Source organism: Taurulus bubalis (assembly GCF_910589615.1).
Source record: "Taurulus bubalis genome assembly, chromosome: 17".
In the NCBI taxonomy this organism is placed as follows: domain Eukaryota; kingdom Metazoa; phylum Chordata; class Actinopteri; order Perciformes; family Cottidae; genus Taurulus; species Taurulus bubalis.
This window is the reverse complement of record NC_136605.1, coordinates 8,450,108-8,471,801: the sequence shown is the minus strand read 5'-3', so window position 1 is coordinate 8,471,801 and position 21,694 is coordinate 8,450,108. Positions and strand designations below refer to the sequence as shown.

The following is a 21,694-nucleotide window of genomic DNA, read 5'->3' as shown; positions in this document are numbered from 1 at the left end:
GTTCACTGATTTCAACTTGTTTTGTATAAACCACAGGAATAAAAAAAATTGCTTAACACATTATTCGTATATTCACGTATACACTCATTACATCCTACTTGCTATTGTGCATCTGCAAATTAAACGTTAACATCATTGGTGGCTGAAAAAAGCTCGTATTATTACATGTTACTGCAAAGTGCGGTCATGCTCTACAAATGCATAGCTGATATGTTACAAATGTTTCACTATTTCTCCACATGGCCTACACAATAGTGCGTTAGTATCGAGGAGCACTGCGGTGAGTGATGACAGCCTGAAAGCTTTGGTTGCACCACATCAAACAAAATTGAGAAGAAAATTTCATTGGACAATACAGGTAGAATTTTAGACTTTCCACTGAAAGCATCTAAACGAGCAGCAGCAGCGGCGGCGGTGGTGACGGCGTGGTCAAATAACTGTCCTAACAGCAATATGCAAAAATATTGGAGCAATATGAGTTGGAAAAGATTAGCATTTACACTCTTGTGGTCATCTGTACATATGTTACTGTGTGGGTGTGTGTGTGTGTGTGTGTGTGTGTGCGTGTGTAATTATATGTGTGCTTCTCCACATGGCCACCGGGAGCAGCTGTTTCCTGAAAGATGCTCATTATAATGGGTGATACAACTGTGAGAAGACTGATCCTTTTGTTATACTGTTGTTAGACACGTGTCAAAACTCTCTTTAGCACCGAGCTATTGGCAGCTTGACCATCATTATAAGCGACTAGAAGTAAGACAGAAGGAATGAGAACTTGGATATGTAGGTCGCCCTGTCCCTGCTGAGCTTCATCACCTCATTGTTTGGATTTCTGCAGCACACCAACAGCCTGTTAGCTCTCGCAGCAAGAGGAGTATCTACATATCATCACACTCTCATTTCCGAAGCGCCGTAGCTGAGAATGTGTTAGGAAGTTAATATATACTGAGACTATGGCAATTCTGAACCACTTACATGTGCCATTCTGTATAGGTAATGCATTGGTATAGGCTGCAATACAACAAACATAAGCGTGTATACCTTTTACAATCTCTATATCATCTCAAAGCTCCATGCTTGTCAGTGCGCTCTCCCTTCGGTTGGTTGTTTTTATTCAGGAACACCAGTTTTGTTTCTGTGATCAGTTAGTTAGTTTTTTTTGCACTGGTTTAGTTCACAGATGTGCTTTCTGCTTAAATCCCCCAAAATGGCTCCATTGGAGATTGTCATCAAAAGGTATATCTTAGATGGCAATATACTTCTATACAGTAAGATATTTTTAGCTTTACTTTATCTTGAAAGTGGCTCAGGAAAAAAAATATCAATCAATAAAAGGGTTAGATTATAGTAAACTGATGTTCTAAATGTAACTAAACATCCCTTAAATCCTGATCCCACTAGTGTCTAATCTATAGTAATTCATATCAAGCTCGCTTAGATGAGGCACTTCAGTATTTCACCCTGCAACACAGTGTGAGACTTGCTGGCTACTCACGCAACATGGGGCTTGATGTGAACTTTTAAGCCTTACCAAAATACATACTATGTAGAGCACCAGGCATCTGATCCCACTCAACCCTGGGAAACAAACACAAACCGAAATGTAAAAAAAAAAAAAAGAGAATGAAAGAATTACAAAACTAATATAGGTATCTGTGGTTTTCTTAAGCGTTATTTCCCTCTGCCCAACCCCCGGTCAAAGCCCACCCACTGTCCCAAAGGTCCTGTGACGCTAGTCGTTCCTGAACTCCTCCTCAATTTGCGGGAGGTTCTTCTTTTCTCTCCTCAGGGTCTCCGTCAGCGGCCTGGAGCTGCTGGGGGACTCCAGGTACTTGGGTTCGTTGGTGCTGTAGCTGCCCTTCTGCTGATACGCATAGACATAGATGCTGTACAGGCCTCCAAACAGCAGCAGCAGCGCCAGGATGACAATGACTAAAAGATAAAAATAGCAGTCAGAGTGCATCTCTAATACAATGAGGAAAGAGGGGCTTCTGGAGATACTGATGAGGAACAGGCACTGTTTGACTGAATTTGTATGTTATTGATTTATATCAGCCAAGTCTGGTTTCTAACATCATGCAGAGCAGTGTCTACTGAATCCATTAATTTGTATTTCCACAAACATCTTTGGTGTCATGAGATTTGTGTTTACTTTGTTGATGCATTTCACACATTTAAAAATACATCATTCATCAGTCGTAGATAAAAACTGACCAGTGGCCCGAAACAAAAGTCGCTATGTTACAACAATAACGGCAAAAAAAACATTGGAAAGTAGTGAGCATACGACTGGATAAATGAGACTTGGATTATACTGGATGAGTTGTGTTTCAGTTTGTAAAGCAATGGTTTTATATAGTTTTGCTGTTGTCAATCCTGGCCTAAATTTAGGATTTAAGGACTTAACGCTTTTTCCTGATTCTCTGTTCACCGTGGAGGCATGCGAGATATTAAACGGTTTTCTTCAGGAGGGAACAGGGTACAAACGGTCATTTTAAGGGATAACAACGACCAGTCTGCAGTGTGTGTAGAGGTCTGTAAAGTTAACACATTGTAACAGTGAAGTTAACACTGTGAACGGACCACTACCCTGGTAGTCGGCCGTTTGGTTGACAGCCCTGGAATTAAAAAAACAACCTGTAAGTGAACTCAGTGTGAGTGCAAGTTATAAATAGCTTACTGAAGGCAATCTCACTAGAGTTCAGAGTAAGTAAGCTCTTGGGACATGAGGGAGATTGGTGGCTGTGTGACCTGAGACATCTGCTGTGTTTGTAAATTCAGATCATCATCTGATATACGAGCCAGCCAGGCAATATACACCAGGATGAGGATCTTATGTAGTCATGAGGTTTGTGAAGACTGAGAGGATATCCTCTGATCTTTTTGTCTTGGCAAGCATCACGCTGAGACTGATCTTCAAAATAGTTTTCAGATGCTCCCAATTTAATTGATTGTTAAAGGTCATGTCAGCTTCCAAAATTAATCCTAGATTTGTAACGTGTGGTCCCTTGTTTTATAAGACTGTGACCCTGAGTATTCAGAGCAGCTGCCTGTGAGCCAGAATTATTGTTCAGTAGTTCTAGCTGAAAGCAGACCTCAGCTCTTATCCTCTGTGTAGTTTTAAAGCCCTCCCCTGCATTTGCTTGGGTTTCCTGTCACACTCATGCAGGTCAGATCTGCAGACGTTAAATTGGCTGTAATTGTGTTTCTTTGTTTGTCAGTCAGTGTGTTCACTGTGTAATGGACTGGCAGAATGTCCACAGTGTCTCCCAGACGTTCTGCCCGGAAAGGCTTCAGTGCCTCAGGTCCATACCCTGAATTAATGGATATAGAGAATGGATCGATGCTGCTGAAAAGACATACAGCGACCAACACAGAGCTCAGAAACAGCAAAGACACAAACATTTCATTTGAAGTGATATTGTCACAGGACAGATGAAGGAAAAATTAATGTCTTAAATATCGTCATGACAGAGTTTGTTCACTGGCAGTTTTGTTTGATCAACTATACTTTTCAGTCCTAACCTTTTTATCTTGCACAGTATATCAGACAGGGATGATGTCTGATAACCAAGGAGGACCATTGTTGGGAGGATTGAAAAGCGCACGATTATTAATGGCATGCTGATGTCCTGCATTAGCATAATACCTTGGAATCTGGAATGATCTATTAAACTGAAGCATCTATCAATGATGAACAGTAAGCTGGGCCCATGCAGACTAAATATAGCTGATCCGGCAAAGGTCTCAGACAGAGATGGAGCAGACAGTCTCTGTGCCGCAGTTTAATCCTGAGACTCCAGCCTCTCCTGCTCACCAGAGAGACCTGCTCTAATTTTTTTCATCATCTGTAATACTGTGCTGCAAACCGTTCATCTGGTCCCAACACTCCTCTTGTAATATGGTGCAGAGTTATCATGGGGATTAAATAGTGGAATAAGTATATTACATATTATTTTTTCCACCTAGAAATCCGGAGGTATGGTTAGGTTTTTCTCTTGCAAAGAGATATAGATCTATTTTATTTTAATTAATTTGTTTCATATAGATTAAAAAGATAATCCGACCTCAACCAAATGCAATTAAATAAAATCTCCAGTATGATGATAATGCATTGGAAATCTGGCTGTTTTTTTGTTTTTATTTTTGTTTTCAGTTTTGTCCCACATGCAATACATTTGAGACAGCAGCCAGACACTTGAATAAACGTAAAAAAAATCCACATTGGAATTTGACAACCCTGCTCTAATTTAGGATTATAGGATTTTAGGGGAAAAGGAAAGAGACATTTAAACGGCTGATTTGTGTCATCTGGGAGAGGAGGGGAATAGTGAGCAAAACAGAAACGAGGGAAATAAGGATAAGTAAATAAAATGAATAAACAAAATGTATAATGAAGCAGATCTTACCTGTTATCCAAAACAGGCCTAGGTCATCGTGGATATAAACATACTCTGAAAGAGAGAGGTAGAAAAATAAGTGGAAGAAAACAGAATAATATTCTGTTTTTGGACAAATACATAACGGGACATTTATACCGACCTATGGTGGTAAACCAGGGGTCTACCTCCCAGGGTACATAACCCAGGACAGGAGGGAAGGCGCCACAGTTGGACTCCGATACATAGCCTTGTGTCGTTACCGGAGGGTCGGTTTCATTTGGACGGAAGAAGGCCTTTAATGGGGCGTAGACGTCGTATCTCACCCCAGATATGCAGCCGATGAAGCCGGGAGCATTATGCCTCTGGATCTCATAGTCAATGTCACCAACCTCTGAAAGAGTGGAAACAGAAAAGATAAAACATCAACAGAGTTCCAACTCAAAATAATGATAACAATAATACTGGCAGCAAGATGAAAACATTAGTCCACGTGTTCTAATCAACAATTGGTAAATTGGATATTTACCCATCACTCTGCCCATGAACATGGACTTTGGAGAGTCAAACCTGGCGTCCTCCACTAAGGTTATCTTTTCCACTATGGGCTCCATGTAATCCACCTGTGGGCAGGGCGAAATAAGGCAAGCCAGGTTAGCTGCTGCCAGTCTTTATGCTAAAATAATCTAAAGTGGGTGCATAACCGTCTATTACTTCAATGAAAATAACAAACCACAGATCAGCACAAACCTGTGTTTTGATGGTTCTGTTGTGTCTGGTTATGTTGACATAGTGGGGGTATCCATCGGCCAGGTTTCGGTGAGTCAGCTGGAATTTGTGTGTTATGAGCCCCAGCTTATACCTCAGATCTACACTACCTATAGAGAGTGAGGAAACAAAAGACATCAATAACATATACGTATTTTTTTGCTTTACATCAACCTATGCAGTAGTTTTGAGAGATTCTGACTCTCTAATTTATGACTGAAATGAATCTGCTACCCTTTCAAAAAATCCCAGCTTTCACATTCTCAGACAGATTGTTCCTGAGCTTCCCCTACCGTCAGTCTTGAGGATGATGGCAATGTAGTCTTGGACAAAGGAGCTTATATAGAGCAACACGGCTGGTGTGTGAACCGTGCTGAAACTGAACTCGATGTCATCTGCTGTGTCATTGTAGCCAAGGCTGAAGTTGTCATAATGCGGGTCAATCCAGTTGGCCCATGCTGCTTCGTTTGTTATAGGCTTCTTCCGTATGTTGTATCTCAGCCAAGAGCCAATCTCAAAGAAGGCTCCGATGTCTTAACAAAAAAAACAATGTGGAATTAAATATCAGTCGCAAAGTATTGCTGTCGATGATTACAGTTACTATGTGAAGGTATTTGTCAGAAACATGCATGAACTCACCTTTATGGCAGTAGAAACCATCAAAAGCTGTGTTGTTACAGTCACAAGTGTAGGCAGCATAGCCCTCGATACACTGGCCGCTGTTTCGGCATGGTATGGTAGCATTGAGACATTCCCCAGTACAGTTCCTCCTTATACCCTGTTCTTCATTTACTTTCCCCTCAAGATCAAGAGGAACGCCGTTCATCCGCAATCCTCGAAGACACCCCAAGAAAGGTCTCAGGGTGCGGTTGGCTGCACCTAATACAAAGAATACTTTTATCAGTGGTTATTCATCTTTATTCAAAGTTTAGAGAAGATAAGTCCACGGTATGACATGCCAAATATCCAAGTTCACCTCAGCCAACCTACCTACTAGGATAGGATGCGTAAACTTCATGGTGACGAAAGTCTGACCTGGAAAACGTGTGACAGCCCAAGGCTGATAGTCGACCTTGATTCGGGCCAGTTTCACGTTAAGCTCGGCTTGAACAAAGTGCCACTCGTTGTCATTGAGTGGCACAGGGGAGTTTAGTGTCACATTAACGATGCCATCACCAACCATAAATATAAACAAAAGGTTATGGGTCGCTGGAAGAGAAAGGATGACATGGAAAGGATTTAGTAATTGTACATCAGTTGTATGAGGAGAATAGATCGCTGGTAGCAGATGAGTCAACTCACTATTCATCTCGATCCGAATGAAGTTTCGCAGTTGGTCATCAGAATTCTCCAGGAAAACGCCGTGGTCACGATAGGTTTTGAAGTGGAAGGAGATGTCAGCGCTGGAGCCGGGCCTGAAGGTCGGGAAGGTGATGTAGGTGGGCTTGGTGAAGGCTATTGTGCTCCAGATGTTTCCTTTGGAAAATATTGAGATATGTGTACTGTGTATGTATATATAACAAAAATATAATTATTTGCCCTTAAACAAAGCAGAACATCACAGTGTGAACACAACCCATAATATTTAAGCTCACTGTCGCCATGGCAGCGGAGGGGCCCGACGGTGAACTGTGCTTCCGAGCCGGTCCTGTTGGTGTCCCCGACCACCACCCTCCTAACAGGCAGATGGTCTCTGAAGTCCAAGTAGCCTTTATCTGAGTACCTGAAAAGCCACAGTGGGGATGTTAAGACTTCCTCGTCAGTGTCACAGATACAAGCTAAACCTGCTCCATGTATCCCCTTCTTACCATTGTCTATAGTCTGCATCACAGTTGCATTGAAACTTGGGGTCGGTGCAGGTTTGGTTGATAGCGCAGCCACACTTTTGGACCTCTCTGAATGTTCCACCCCAGTAATAGTGACTCTCATTGTTACGACCAATCCAGTAACCAAAAGGTCTTCCATCTATTGAAAAAAATGCATGATGTGTTAGTTTACGATATTTCTTTTTTTCCATAAACACACTACCAAATGAATAAGCTAACTTACTTGGGGTGTTGAGGAGACGGGACTTGTAGCAGGAGTAGTCGATCCACTGCTCGCAGTACAAAGAGGTGTTGGCAAGAGCAGTGACCTCATCCCAGGAGGCATTCCAGTAATTGACATTTCCTATATATGGTCGGTCTATTGAACTCCCAGACACCTTTGTACCATCCACACGGTCATGCAGGATAACTGTCCAAGCTTTATATGCTGTGAAGAGACACAACAGATATACGGCAATGTGATTAAAAGTTAAAAGAGAAAGATGGAGGGGATATTAATGTTTTAAAAAAGGAATAGAATGAAAAGCAATTGTATGTGAAGAGAAAGGTAAAAAAATAGAAAATGCACACTTTTCCAACACACAGAGAGAGGGAGACGTTTTTTTAATTTCCCATTAAATTCCAGCAGACATTTCTCATTACCGGAACACGATAACCTGACTCAAGCTTTTCATTCACGACCCGTTGAGGATCCAGCAAACACTGAACACAATGCTGACGGAGCTGTATTTTATTTGTGACCGTGAATACTTACACTTCATTTTGCAGTACACTTCAAATGGTTTCAGCGGGCCACTGAGATCAGGATCGATGGTGTAGTTTCCAGACCAATACTTGCCACTGAGTCTGTATGCCTCGCACGACTCTTTATAAACCGCTGTTCGAGAAGTGAGATGATCATTTTGTTATTATTATGGCGGTATGGGACAAGTGTAATAAACTGCAAATAAATAGTTAGGAAACTGAAAAGATTGCCAGCCAGCACTTACACATGTGACACACCTCTCCTTTATAGCCAGTGTTCTCACACAGACAGATAAAGTCGTCCCAGGACTGGATGCATCTGCCTTCATGTTCACATGGATTTGGAGTACATCTGTGAACAAATGACATGAGAAAATGATGCGTCATGTTTATTTGTTTCCTTATGCCATTTTCCAGCAATTAATGAAACTCATATCCGTGATGTATGCTTTATGCTGCATATTGTACATTTGGTGATATTTCTTACCTGTCAGTGATGCCACAAGTGCCCAACAACAACTCAGCATAGCGCCCCCACTGTCGTTGCAGAATGATGTCAATATCAAGCTGTTCGTTGTCTATGAAGATGTGCTGCATGCAACCATGGAAGCGGTTCAGCTTGGTCTCACACTTTCGTATTGTGTTATTGGTTTTTGGACAACCTAAGTGAAGGAAAGCAAATGTATGAATTGGACCGTGAAGATTTGTACGTTGATTTTATGAGTTTTCAACAATTGTTATTCCCTCACCTCCAAAAAAGTAGCGGTCTCCTGTCCGAATTGTGAATGGATTGGTGATCTTAAGTGGAGAGCCCTCCTCCTCATCAATTGTGAGGGTCATCAGGTTGTCTCTGGCTGCCAAATCCACTGTGTGCCAGTAACCATCATTTAGCCGGTAGCCTAAAAATTGGAGAAATGTCTGTCATGCTTTGCTTCTACAATCAGATTCAGTTCAGAGATCTCATGCAGCATTTATCATTGCCTACACCATGCAGCGCTATACAAATTCATAACTGTTAGTTAAACCCTGCCCCCAAATAGGGATTGTCCAATCATAGCTTAACAACCAGACCAAGGCAAGGCAGGTTACTTTGAAGCTATGTTGAGTATCTAATGAGTTTGTAGGTGACTCTTTTAACTTATGCAAAACCAAAGACAAAAGCAAAATTGTAGTGTATTTTTATCTTCCATAACATAAGCTGCAGCCCGCTGACAAGTTTAATCTGAGGTTTTTTTGCAAACTATTATGGATGTAGTGTTCTAGTACATGTTTAAGACCCTTATTAGAGGGCCTTTAAATCAGGGAACCTTAAAATGTCAGCTGGAAACAGTTTCAGACATCTTACTGAGTTTTAGAGTTACCATTAGATTAGCTAGCTACACAGCTGATAAGATTTGTTAGCGACAGTTATTATTTCAACAGACAAATCCACAGCTGTCGGCTAGAATTGAGAAGTGAGCTTTTATATACCTGATATTAACAGTAACTAAGGGGCGGGGCTTAGAGACCTGTCAATAGAATAAAAGATTGGATGCTCCAAAATGTTGAAATGTTATCTTTTCTGTTAAACCTGCCAAGTCCAAAAACAGCATAAACCCACCTGCAGCAAACTGGAGTTTCTTCTTCCCAGGCTGGAATATAGTGACGTTGATCTGTCCCTCGCTTAGTCCCAGCTCAAGGGCGCCCAGGTCATCAGCAAATCGTGTGAACATTAGCAGCCCTGTGTAGTCCCATGAGCGGAACTTAAACTTGACAAACATGCGTGGCCTCCTGAAGAAGCCCGGCACCTGCAGGTAGTTGTTGGGCCCAGCAAAAGTCATCGGTTTGAGCAGCATGTCCCTGCAGGCATAATGCATCTTTTTCTGAGGGTAAAAAAGAGAAATACGAGTTACAGTGACAATTATTTCTCTGATATTGTTATTGTTTTATGAACATGGAACAGATCATGTAATTCCATCCAGTTTTAATTCCTGGAGATACTCAGAACCAGCAATATTACTGGGAAGCTGTATGATGGTGTGTATAAAGCCCTACCTTTCGTGGAATGCGGATTTCAGGTTCCTCCCTCTTAGCCTTGTCGATGATGTTGACATCATTGATGAAGACGTTCTCCAGGCAGCCCCGGAAATTTGGTGTAGTGGGCAGGTGAGGCAGATTTTGCTCTATGACACCTCCTACATATAACTAGGACAAGAAAATGTATGCACAATATAAATAAATGCAAAGATAAATATTTGAATAAAACAATTTGCCCTCAAGTTGTAAGGAAAATGCATTTGGAAGTATACTCCAAAGAGGCGTTAAATAAATGTATTCATACAGCTCATTGATAATTTCCTTTACTTGTCATAGCCTTCAGTTTACATTTTACACTGTAACTACACATACAGGTGATCTGTTTATGAGGTACCTGCGTGTCCAGATCCAGGTATGTGAACTCTCCTTTACAGATGGCTGTGACTGTATGACTGTCCACGGTGAAGTTCACCTGTCGACCGTAGCGCTTGATGGTGACATAGTGCCAGTGCAGATTATCAAGAAGGCTGCCAGCAGTCAGTGTAGTCCGACCATCAACTTTGTGTATTACACTACTTCCTGAAAAAAAAGAGGCCAAGGACAGGAGGAAGTAAAACAAAATTAACAATTACGAGATTGAGATAAACCCACTTCTTTCTGAGATGGATATCATTGTCCCACATGCCAACCATAACTCTAAAATATCTATACCGTATATTTCCACTTTATGGGGTGCCCCTGTGGGCATGTCTATAATAATAATTTAAAAAAGACTTTATGTATCCATCAAACAACTCGGACTCTACCTAGGCTGATGTGCAGGTAAAGACGGCCTCTCTTCAGCTCCAAGGTGAAGAGGTCTCCTTGAATCCCCTCACTGTGTAACAGCAGACCATCCTGCTCCAGAGTCTTGAAGTTTATGGCAATGTGGTCGTTTTGTGTACGGGACCTCTTTTCTGGGTACATGTAGACCACTGAGTCGTCCCCGTTGTACTGTAGTACATAGGAATCTGCAGACAACATTTAAAAATGGATTCAACAGTTCAAAATACACAAGAGAGGATATGGCATGCATAAGTCTCATGTAGCATTGGGGGTTTATTTGAGGTTTTAAGGATTATCGGAGTAAATGATTCATGGCACTTTTCCTGGAGCTCATTAGATCTGTGTTTGCATCCAGCTAGTGTATAATGTTACTGAGTATGAATCAGGTGGTACTGTGCTTAGTCATTTATTAAATAGGAACATATTGTAGCATATTTGGCACTCAGATTTAGTGGCATATTATCAAGTACGATTAAACACTGGGATTGCAAAATGTCCCTGGAATTGAATCAAAGACTTTAAATCTCTGGGTAGAGTCCATCAGTCATTTTTACCATAGGAGCAGCCAAACAGCTCCAGCCTCACACCGATCTTCCCCCCATTCTCTGTGTTCCACGCCAGAGGAAGCAGACGAATGTGTTTAGCAGTAAAGGCGTAATGGAAGACATTCCTCTTTATCTGATAATAATTCCAGTTCGCAGGCAGCGTCTGCAAACAGATGAGAGCGGGAAATAGGAGAGAGAGAGTTATTGAGTCACTGCAATGGTGTTAGCGCCTTATCAAGGGACTAGAGATGAACTGATGATGAGATTAGCTTCGTCATTGTTGAGAGAGATAATATGCTGCGCTGTCTTCGTTTCAGTGCCAGTGACAATGAATTTAATAGAACGCCCACTGAATCGTCTGTAAAGATTACATTTGACTAGCTAATCCTCGCCTCATCCCCGTTATGGCCCTCACCCCGCCCCGACCACCCTGGCTCAGTGACACCTACAGAGTTGCCTCCATTCATGATGTACGGCGTCCAGGAGTCCGGTCGGTCTCCATAGAGCAGGGTGTACTTGGTGATCCAGTCATATGAGTTGAAGGTCCCCTGGGTGGCGATGGCCACCAGTCGATACTTCCTGCCGAGGTCGACCTGCAGCCATGGTTGTCTGTCCCTCTGGGAGGGGGACCAGCCACTGCTGCCTGAGGGTGAGAAAAAGGAGAGTTTGATTGGACGGGTGACAGATACATGTCGACCAAAGCAATTGTATCTTGTAACTTGTGGCAGCCATTTTAATGTGTACTAATGTGTGTATGTGGGACGGGGACTCTAATAACATAGTAAAGTCCATCCACTTGTACTGTTTTGTTAGGGATTGATGAGGCCTTCAATATAACGCAAATGTATTTACCTAATTGTGGCCAACTATACTGTAGGCCTCTATCTGAAAGCTTATAACAAGCAGATACCCCAAATAAATTCACAGTAAGTGTTTCTTCAGTTGATAGATTAGGTCATCTGAGCTCCTCTTCTCTGTGCTAAAGTGAAAGGTTACATACTGAGAGTTAAAGAGCCCCACTGAATTTATTGCAGTATCTATAAAGAAACAAAAGAATATTGTCATTGTGAAAATCCTCACGATGTGCATTTTGACTTGTAAAACACAAGTATAACTTATAACATTACTGTGCATGCACAACTGGACCAGATCTGTTATTAATAGTATCAGTTTCTGTACACCTCATTTTCTGCAGTGATAAGATAAACCACCTGCCATTAGAAAGGTGTGTCAGATGAATGGTGTGAAATGGATGAACACAAAGACACTACAATCAGGAACTTACCATACAGTTTGGCAAAATTGGCAGAGTAAAGAAAGTTATATCTGGAGGAGGCCAGGAAGGAGGAGGCGTAGAGGCTGGAGACCAGCGGATCAACACATTCTCCTGCAGTAACAACAAGGAAGACACCAAGATCAGGAGTAAATAAATAAAGGAACTTTTATAATGCAGGATTCACAACACTTTCAAAATTATTTAATTCTGGGCAACAAAGGCTTGCACAGCTGCACAGCTTGATAAGAACCAACCATTTGCAGTTTAATTAGAGGCTAGTTCACGCTCCATTAGACATACAATACTAATTTGGACCCATCAATCCAATTAAATTCAGAGCATAGAAAAACACATTAGTCTCACATATAGTGAGGTCACTGATTCATATTCCACAGTAAAGCACAGTCCCTAAATGGCTTCCTTTTAAGACGTAACGTCCTGGCAGCTACACTTGAGCATGCATCGTCTTTCATTTCGTCACAGGATGGGTGGGACGTGTGGTGAAATATGAGACTGACAGCTATTAGTTATGCACGCTACCTTTGATGAGATAAACTATTGTGGAAGTCATGCGGTTACACTCGCTCCCAATTTCAAAAGAGGTCTGGTCCTGTGTAGTAGGCAGAATAAAAATGTTGCTGCGTCACATGAATTTCTTAGTGGGTGTGTGCCTGTCTATGCCTGTGTGTCTGTCAATATATTTCTTTGTCTTTTTTTTTTGGAAGCGCATGTAGTTTCATAAACAGGAAAGTCAAAGGCAAACACCAAATGTGGCTTTGTCATGTTGAGAAGCTGTTCTGCATGTGGCTATGAGACTGATAGGACCAACACCCATCTGCTGAGGCTCGCTCCCCAGCCAACGGCTATTATAACTGACCATAATTCCACCTAATCTTGCTTGTGTCACTGCTGCGGATAAATGCACGGTGCACTCACCTCGAGCTGCAAGAGAAACACTGTCTCATTCTAAGTGTCAAAATATGTTCTTTGACACTCCCAAAAGATATATAGTATAGATAGGCTAGGCTACGGGTTATACTTGAATATGAAGGTATGGCAGACACAAATCATTATTTGAATAAATAAAGTTTGAATCTGAGTGAAAGAACCAACTAAAATAAGGTGAATGGGAGCTGCTCCAAACTGGCCTTCCTCTCCCTTCTCCATAATTAAAAACATCCCCTCCAAACTTTTGAGTTGTTAACTGGTAAACAGGAGTTCTGCCATTGTAATTCCTGATCTCACGATCACAGAGGTCATAGGCAGTAAACAGTGGCTGGAAACAAGAGACGTTAGCAGATTTAGTATGCAGGCTGCAGATGGAGCAGGATGAGGAAGGTGCTGCAGAGATTCACAATTTAAATAACTACGTGAGGGAAGCAAATCCTTCAGAAATGAGGAAGTGGAGAGTTTCCATCCTCTGCCTTACACTGCCTTAAATAACAGATGAAACATTCGCAAGCCATTATGCAGCGCGAATACAGCGTTTTCTTCTCTTTCTTTGTCACATGAGCATGAGTTCAGTCACCTCTCATGCAAGGACACGCTGCTCATTCATTCAGGTGGAGGAAATGTGCTGAGCAAGTGAAATGTGACCTTGACTTTCTGCCTCTGTGTCTGCCTCGCAGAGAGGATTTCTCTCCATCTTTATCACACAGAATCCCCTGCTATGCTGCAGATGATGCATCACTCCACTACTACGCCGTAGTCATTTCACCTGAGTCACTGTTCAAATGTCTTTTCAAACGCATAACAATTCGTCACCACTGCTGCAGCTAGAGGCTAAACGTATGTGTAGCTAATGCCTCAAGATGTATTGATTTTGTTTTAATCTCTCAATTTTTAATAGAGGGGGATTTTGACTCCATCCCAGACTACAGCAGGTTAATCCAGGCCATGCAGCTCCTCAGCTCCTCCTCATGGCAAGACTGTCACGCTCTAGACACCCCCTTTTCAATGCATTGCTTCCTTTCCCTCACTCTGAGTCCTCTCTCTTTTCTTACCTTCATAAAATCCTCCCGTCTCTCTTGTTAAAACTGTGCCCCATTACCTCATACGCTCGCTCGTCGTCTTGCTATTTTTTACTTCTCTCTGCCTCTCTCAACCCAAGTGGGCGTTGTCATGAAGCAGCAGCAAAAGTGTACCTGAAGCCAGTGCAGCGCATTCAGTCACCAGGTTTTCACCCCCCTTCTTCCGCCCCCCCCCCCCCCCCCTCTCTGCACCACACAGAGTAGTCTCTTTCCCCATTTATCATTAAGGGGCTGTGGGGAGCAGTGTGGCTGTGTAGAGCTCCAGCACCACTCTTGCTGAATCATCAGTCTGCTGTAAGTGTCGGCTGCTCTGACACATCATTACTGCTGCAAGATGCAGAGAGGCACCTCCTTTGCCTGCCGCTATAGCCTGTGATGCGTGACAGCTGAGGATTCAGACAGCAAACCCCAGTATGTGTGCAGATGTCAACTGAATGCTGATGTCCACCAACAATATATCAAACCACTGCTGCAAATACTGCAGCAGAAAAGCACATCAGGGTAGTCAAGCTATATCATGCTCTGTTAAAGGGGTTTTAATAAATCATTCATACCCAGGCCGGCATCACAGTGGGTGGTGTCTGCCATGCAGCATATCAGAATCACATTCACTTCAATTCAGACTTCGAACAGCTTTATTTTCTGTCCTAAAATAACCAAACAGCCAACTTTCCACGAGAAGCAACATGCTCTTCCTTCTAGATATCAATTCCCACCACATGGAGCAAACAGTCTCCTGCTGATTGTGCTGCTAACCATGACAGAACGCACAAAGCATAAACTTAAGATTCATGCATCACGTCCTCCTGATTAAAAACGCACACACCACTTACTGAGTGGACCTCAGCCCCACCCCGGGCTGGGTCACTGTACTACGGGACCTGGCCCTCCATTTCAATCTGGCAGTCTTCCACCAAACAAGCCAAACCCACAGGCCCACACTAACTGGAAAGCAGTCTGTGATCCCATGATGTTTACAAACTTCCTTTTCTGTTTCGTTCACTTATTAATAACTAGAGAAAGATAGCAACATTCCCTTCTCAGCATGCCATGTGCCAGAGCTTCTAATCCACTGCATGACATCAAATGAAAACTGTTTATGATTCCCTGGAATAACTTGAAAGAAAGAGCTCAGAAAGGCGCACGGTGTGGATCTCCATTAACACCCAGAACTAAAATTGGCCCAGCTTGAAAATGCATTTGTTATGAAGTCACATGACAAAGCATCTCTCCCCCTGATCTCCCACTGATATAAAAAAGGAATGAGTCATGCAAAGCATATGGGGTTAATTAACAGCCAGGGCCCTGTGAAGTCATCCTGACACTGACATCAAGCATGCAGCTTATTAGTATGCATAAATACTGTGTGATAGAAGGGTACTTGGCACCTTTTCCCCGAGTCCAATTTTAGCCCCAAACACATCAGCCCCACCTCTGTTCAAAATAACCCCGCCACATGGCCGCTTCACTTAACGAACAGCGGGGAATGGCTTCCCCTGCCAGGTGAATCCACGCGCCTCGTTTGCAAGGATGCAGGAATTCATGGTGAGGTGATGGGAATGGATGCAGGATGGAGAGGTGATGGAAACACGGGCTTCCCAAAAAAAAAAAAAAAGTACTGCAGTGGGCTGGTCCCGGTCAGGACGCGGTGCCCTGCCATCTTCACTTTGATAATGTGTTCAGCGGATTTTCACCTTATAACCGCAACACACACATAGCGATTTGAAGATGAGTATGTCAGAAACGAGAATAGAATCTCGATCAGCAACGGGCTTTTTGCAAAGAAGTCGAGAGTTGAAGCCTCGCGGTGCAGAAACTTGCGTGCTGGCTGAGCGAAAGCACCGCAATGCAGACAGTGCGACGGGGAGAAGCATGCGCACCTTCCGCAGGACCCACGCGGCGTGCCGCTACACTTCTCTTTTTTTGCGTGATCCCACAAAACAATGTTTTTCTGAAATTACAGCAGCCGAGACAAGCAGTGAAATGTAACGACCTGTGCTTTAAAAGGCTGTCTGATTTAATCGCAACGTGCGTTGCCCTTCAACGATCTCAACACCATTTTGCCCTCCAGTGGTATTTTCCCCTTATAACCCGCATGTTATCTTGCAACTTTTTCTCACAGACAATAAACAATATGCATATAAGGCATGTATATACACTTTGACATATTTTAATAATAATCTAGCAGTCGATAATAGAGGAACAATTGCTGTTTTACAAGACTTACGTGATGAGCAATGTTGAAAACCCAAAAATAAGAGGCATATGTTCAGTATTTTGCAAGTCATCCTTCACTTAGTGCACGTTTCTCCGTAAAGGCTATGTCAATAAGATCGTAGATTGTTCTGCAGCATCCTCTCAACCCCCTTTGGCCCAACTTTAACTCGCGCAGCTCCAACTCCAGTTCCCGGGATCTCGGGCAGCCTCTACCGGGGCGGGGACGCGCATTGGCTGCTGGTGCTGATTCTGCGCTTCGCCGAGAGCGCGCACTTCTTCTTTTAGGAGATTTGTAATTGTTTAATTCACATGACCGTCATGTAGCGGTGTGGCTCCCGCATTATATTAATTTGTTAACTAGCAGAGTCCTTGTAGGCCAGGTAGAAGTGGGATAATGTTGCTTGCGACCCTCCTGCAGTAGTCTGGATGCACGAGGAGACTGGAAGGGGGGATGGGAAAAAACTTTTTCAGTCCGGCGCAGTGATACAATTTTTCCAAAACAATTAAGAAGAAGGTCGTCTTCAATCTCCAAATAAGTCTTTTGGAACTCGTCAAAAAACAAAAAAATCACGTGGGATGGATCATATCACCAATGTACAAAATAGTCCTCTTGTCTTTATCCCTGGCATCTCAAATCGTCCTTTGGCTCCCTTTTCGTGGCTGCTAACAGGAGTGCATTGCACAAGGAAGTATAAGAAGTCTTTTTCTCCAGGAAAACAGACCGGAACCCCAAAATGGAAGTTTAATGTCCCGTATCAGCAGCAGAACCATGTAGAATGACAACCGCAGACCAGCAGGCTGCAAAGCTCATGCGGGTCTTATGTCTGACCTTGTGCAGGTACTCTGTTCATGCCAGTGCATTCACAAACATGCCCAGAGAAGAGCAGGTTACAGGATGATGATGCCAGCTGTGCCTAAACTCAGACTCATCCCCATGCACACACACACACACACACACACACACACACACACACACACACACACACACACACACACACACACACACAGTGGGATGGGGGCGGGGTGAGACTGAGGCAGAGGGGGATTTGTGGCAATGGGTGGCACATTGACCACAAAAATAAAAAAGGCTTTGGGATTAAGAAGTGGGTTTATGGGACCGCAGTGTGTCAGTGATGATGCGAGATTGAATGCCTGGGCCAGCGTGGGATTTACCGTGTTTTCAATCAAATCAGATTGGTAGTTTGTAAGCTCCCTGCCACTGGCTTTGCCCCTGAAATACCATAAGAGTAAATAGTTATATCTGCAGACAACAATGGCAAACACAAGAGAATGAGAGTGGAGTGTAAAGTCGTACATCAAACCTCTATCTATCTATTTACCCGACAACAGATGGACACAAAAATGATTTTTCTCAATTGCAGAGGAAATCAATAGATTCTTCAAGTGTTCTATAAAGGAGATGTTTTCTTATTGCTATTGTACAGTGAGACATATTATTTAACAGAAATATACGAAAACAAGGTGTAATGACATTTTTAACTGTAATTATTTCACAAAACTGCCATGCAATTTATTACAGACTAATTTCCCCTATTTAAAAATTAAATCAACATGCAAATAGCATAATTTTGTTGTGTTTAGTAAAATGTCTACATTCTCTATTAGACAACATGAGTGAAAGTGTTTTAGAACAAATGCTCTGTTGCTCAGTTTTCTTCAGATAACACGTACACACAAACACATGCACATAACACGTATTTTTATGTGCCCACACATCTGCACCTAGCTTATAGATGTGAGTGTTGTGGTTATAGGCTGGATTGCCATCTGTCTCCCCGTTGACCTTTTATATTTGACCTGATAGTAACCATAGAGACCGGTTGAGAGGAGTCCTAATAAGGTCTGTTTGGGGTTAAACCACACATCTGGGGGGGAAAAAAGACAAAAGCTCAAGTGATAAACTGATTAACAAGAGCAACCAGGGCAGAATTCCTGGCAAATGTAATTCAGGCTTTCCAATGCCAAACCTCATGCAGAAAGTAATGGTTATTTTTGGTATCATGTTTGCTGTAAAATATCCCAAATATCCCAAATCAGTCCAACAAATCCTCTTATTTTCTTTGCAGGGATAGTTCTGCCAATGGGGTGAAATCATTTCACCAACAAAGGCTCACTTGTTTCAAGGTATGAATAAAAACAGTCCTTAAATATCTTAAAACAAGGCAGAACACAAAATAAATTCACTTCATATTCAGTTGTCATTTTAGGATTTATAAATGACCTTTTAACATTTTACAAGTTGATACAGAATTGAATAGCTTGTTTGGACCAATAGGTTAAGTTGAATGGAAACATAGATTCGGTCAATCAATTATAGTAATAAAAAAGAAAACTGATTCATAAGTATATATTTTTGATGCAGTTTGCTGCAGTAGTCTCAGAGTTGAACCACAACTGACCACTAGATGTCAGACTAAGCTCATACATGGATCTCTGTTTCTCACACAACTCTCTCCCGCAATCTATTCATCACTTAACTTTATTCTGCAGGTTAAATTATGTTTCCTGCTACCGAAATGCTTTGAACCTGCACATTAATGAGCTTAATTTTAAATTCAGAGCATTAGTATAGCAACAAACCACGAGTAATGTGTTTCCTCTGTGCTCGTGTGTACATGGCCGGGCTGGCTGCGCATGCTTTTAGTGCATGTTCGTGCACGTGAGCGTGCCCCACTGGTTAGCAGAAAGCCGCTGCTCGCCACTGCTCTCATAATGGGAATTACAGCTGATAGAGTTGTGCCAACCAAGACTTTCCTCCCAGAAGCATAGCACCCCAGGGGCCCCAGGTCAACACTATTAGCTCTGTCAGCATTGTTGCAGTAGTTTGCACTTTTAGCGCAACTAGCACCATCAGTTTTGATCCGCCGTCTGTTAAGAGTCAAACAAAATGCTCCGGATCTTGGTACCTTCAATTATAAATGAATAATGCTGTTTGGGTTAAGAAACGAGTCTGACAGATCATTTACGAGCCAAATGAGCCATTGTCGAGTTCCCGAAACAAGGCTTAAAATATGCACATGCACCAAAAGATATGATCTACTACTTTTTGTTTTTTGTTTTTATTCCACTTTGAACTCATTGACACACACACACACACACACACACACACACACACACACACACACACACACACACACACACACACACACACACACACACACACACAAACACACACACACACACAGGTCACACTCTCTATCTTCCTCTAACTTCTTTTAGAAACACACACACACACACACACACACACACACACACACACACACACACACACACACACACACACACACACACAGGTGGAGACCCGTGAGGGCCTTGTTTCTCACAGAGATTTTTTTGGTTTGCCCCCATTAGCATCGTGTGTATTTTTCCATGGGGGCGCCACTGCAGGCTACATTGCATAGGACATGTGCTGAGGGTACGAGGACGAAAACACACATTAACACTGAGCAGTTTCACACATAGACATAAACCGCCAAGCCCACAACCACCAGTACACACTCACCAACAGGGGTCAAGTTCTGACTCATGCCCAGATGTTTCCAAGAGATAGCGTTGCTGCTGTGTTATCATGGCTGAGTGCTACTTGTCATGAAGATGGATAGTGGAATCTGTCAAGTTGTGTGTGTGGTGAGCACTAGCCTTATTTATGTGTATCTGACGTGTCAAACACAAAACAGTCGTGAGTAACGCTGACGGTTGCTTGTTTGAAAAGGGGTGTTAGAAAATGGGTAATTCAGCAGGATTGTATTCTTGGACTCAAAAACAGGTGTTTATTTTGGCCACCACCTATGGGAACCTGACGTCCCTATAGCTGCATACTGGCAGGTGATTTGCTGTAAACAGGGCTTTATTAAAGCAGCTGGCTCTCAGGTGTCCATACAATGGTATGGCCTCCTGCTGTCCAGGGCCAATCTGAAAATAAGCCCAGCTGGGGAAGCCTAGACTGGGATCCGACTTCTGAAGATCTCCCGCCAATGTTAGCTCAACTGGCGTGTCCAAGACAGCTGCTCCAACCTGTTCGACCCCTCACTCTTCAGGGATGACCAACAAACAAACTAAGTTTAGGACACAGACCAGGGGTGATGGGAATGTTATAAAACCAAGAGACAGTTGCTTTTTTTTATTTGTTCGGTCCTTTATTTATCCAGGATAGTCCCATTGAGATTTGAAATCTATTTTAAGGGAGTCCTGACCAAGAAAGCATAAAACACATCAAAGCACAAATAACAGACTTAAAAATAAAAACAGCAAAACATGTAAAAGAAACCAAAAAATGAACAGACTTAACACACACTTCTGCTGAGTATCTTTGTTTAAAAGGAACAGTTCGAGATTTTGGGAAATATGTTTATTTGCTTTCTTGATCAGAGGTATATGAAAAAATTATTCACACTCAAAACGGAATTTCATTTTTATTGTTTTAATCTGAGTTTCTACATTCATATTTACCCATCTTGTAATCATATTATTTAGCATTATTGTTTTTGCTTCTTTTGTAAATACAAGAGATGTAGCAGCAAGAGATCTACGTCCTCCATCCAGTTTGAAAGGTTATTCCTTTGTGTGTGCCTGGTCAATACATCAAAGCTCTCATCAGATTTCACTTTACCGTGTTAAAACAAGCATGTGATGTGTGTTGAAGTACAAATTATGACACCTTTTGCTGTGACTGAAGTTGATTTATCCACACAGAAGATATACAGTATATACAGTGACGGCTCCACAAAGACTACGGCACAAACACCTGCATTAAGTTTAAATACCAAAAAACAGCTGCGACGTAGTGGAGATGCATGGAGCTGAGACACTTTTGTTCCTCATGTTTGCTGCCAACACGAAGCACACACACACACACACACGCACACACACACACACACACAGATGCAGAGCATCAGCCAGTAACACACACACACACACACACACACACACCACTGGTTTCTGTTTCCCTCACGCAGCAGACAAGCCGCAGTTATTTAGTCTGCCTTCCAGTTTGTTTGCCCACTGTCTTCCCTCTTTTGTTGCTCTGCCTTGGGCTTTATTTGATGTG

The 21,694-nt window shown here is 42.5% G+C and overlaps 1 protein-coding gene across 1 annotated transcript; it reads right to left on the bottom strand.

Moving 5' to 3' along the window:
- Nucleotides 1–1,732: 1,732 nt before the first annotated feature.
- cntnap1 (contactin associated protein 1) lies at nucleotides 1,733–16,697 on the bottom strand (the record flags this gene model as incomplete). Its single annotated transcript, XM_079232703.1, has 24 exons — nucleotides 1,733–1,932; nucleotides 4,410–4,454; nucleotides 4,543–4,773; nucleotides 4,909–5,002; nucleotides 5,130–5,257; nucleotides 5,441–5,680; nucleotides 5,787–6,026; nucleotides 6,138–6,356; nucleotides 6,450–6,623; nucleotides 6,743–6,870; nucleotides 6,956–7,112; nucleotides 7,197–7,400; nucleotides 7,728–7,850; nucleotides 7,963–8,069; nucleotides 8,205–8,379; nucleotides 8,467–8,616; nucleotides 9,318–9,579; nucleotides 9,752–9,901; nucleotides 10,128–10,312; nucleotides 10,540–10,743; nucleotides 11,113–11,266; nucleotides 11,553–11,746; nucleotides 12,389–12,490; nucleotides 16,637–16,697. 24 exons carry the CDS (start codon nucleotides 16,695–16,697, stop codon nucleotides 1,733–1,735), a joined length of 3,927 nt encoding a protein of 1,308 aa, XP_079088829.1.
- Nucleotides 16,698–21,694: the final 4,997 nt, after the last annotated feature.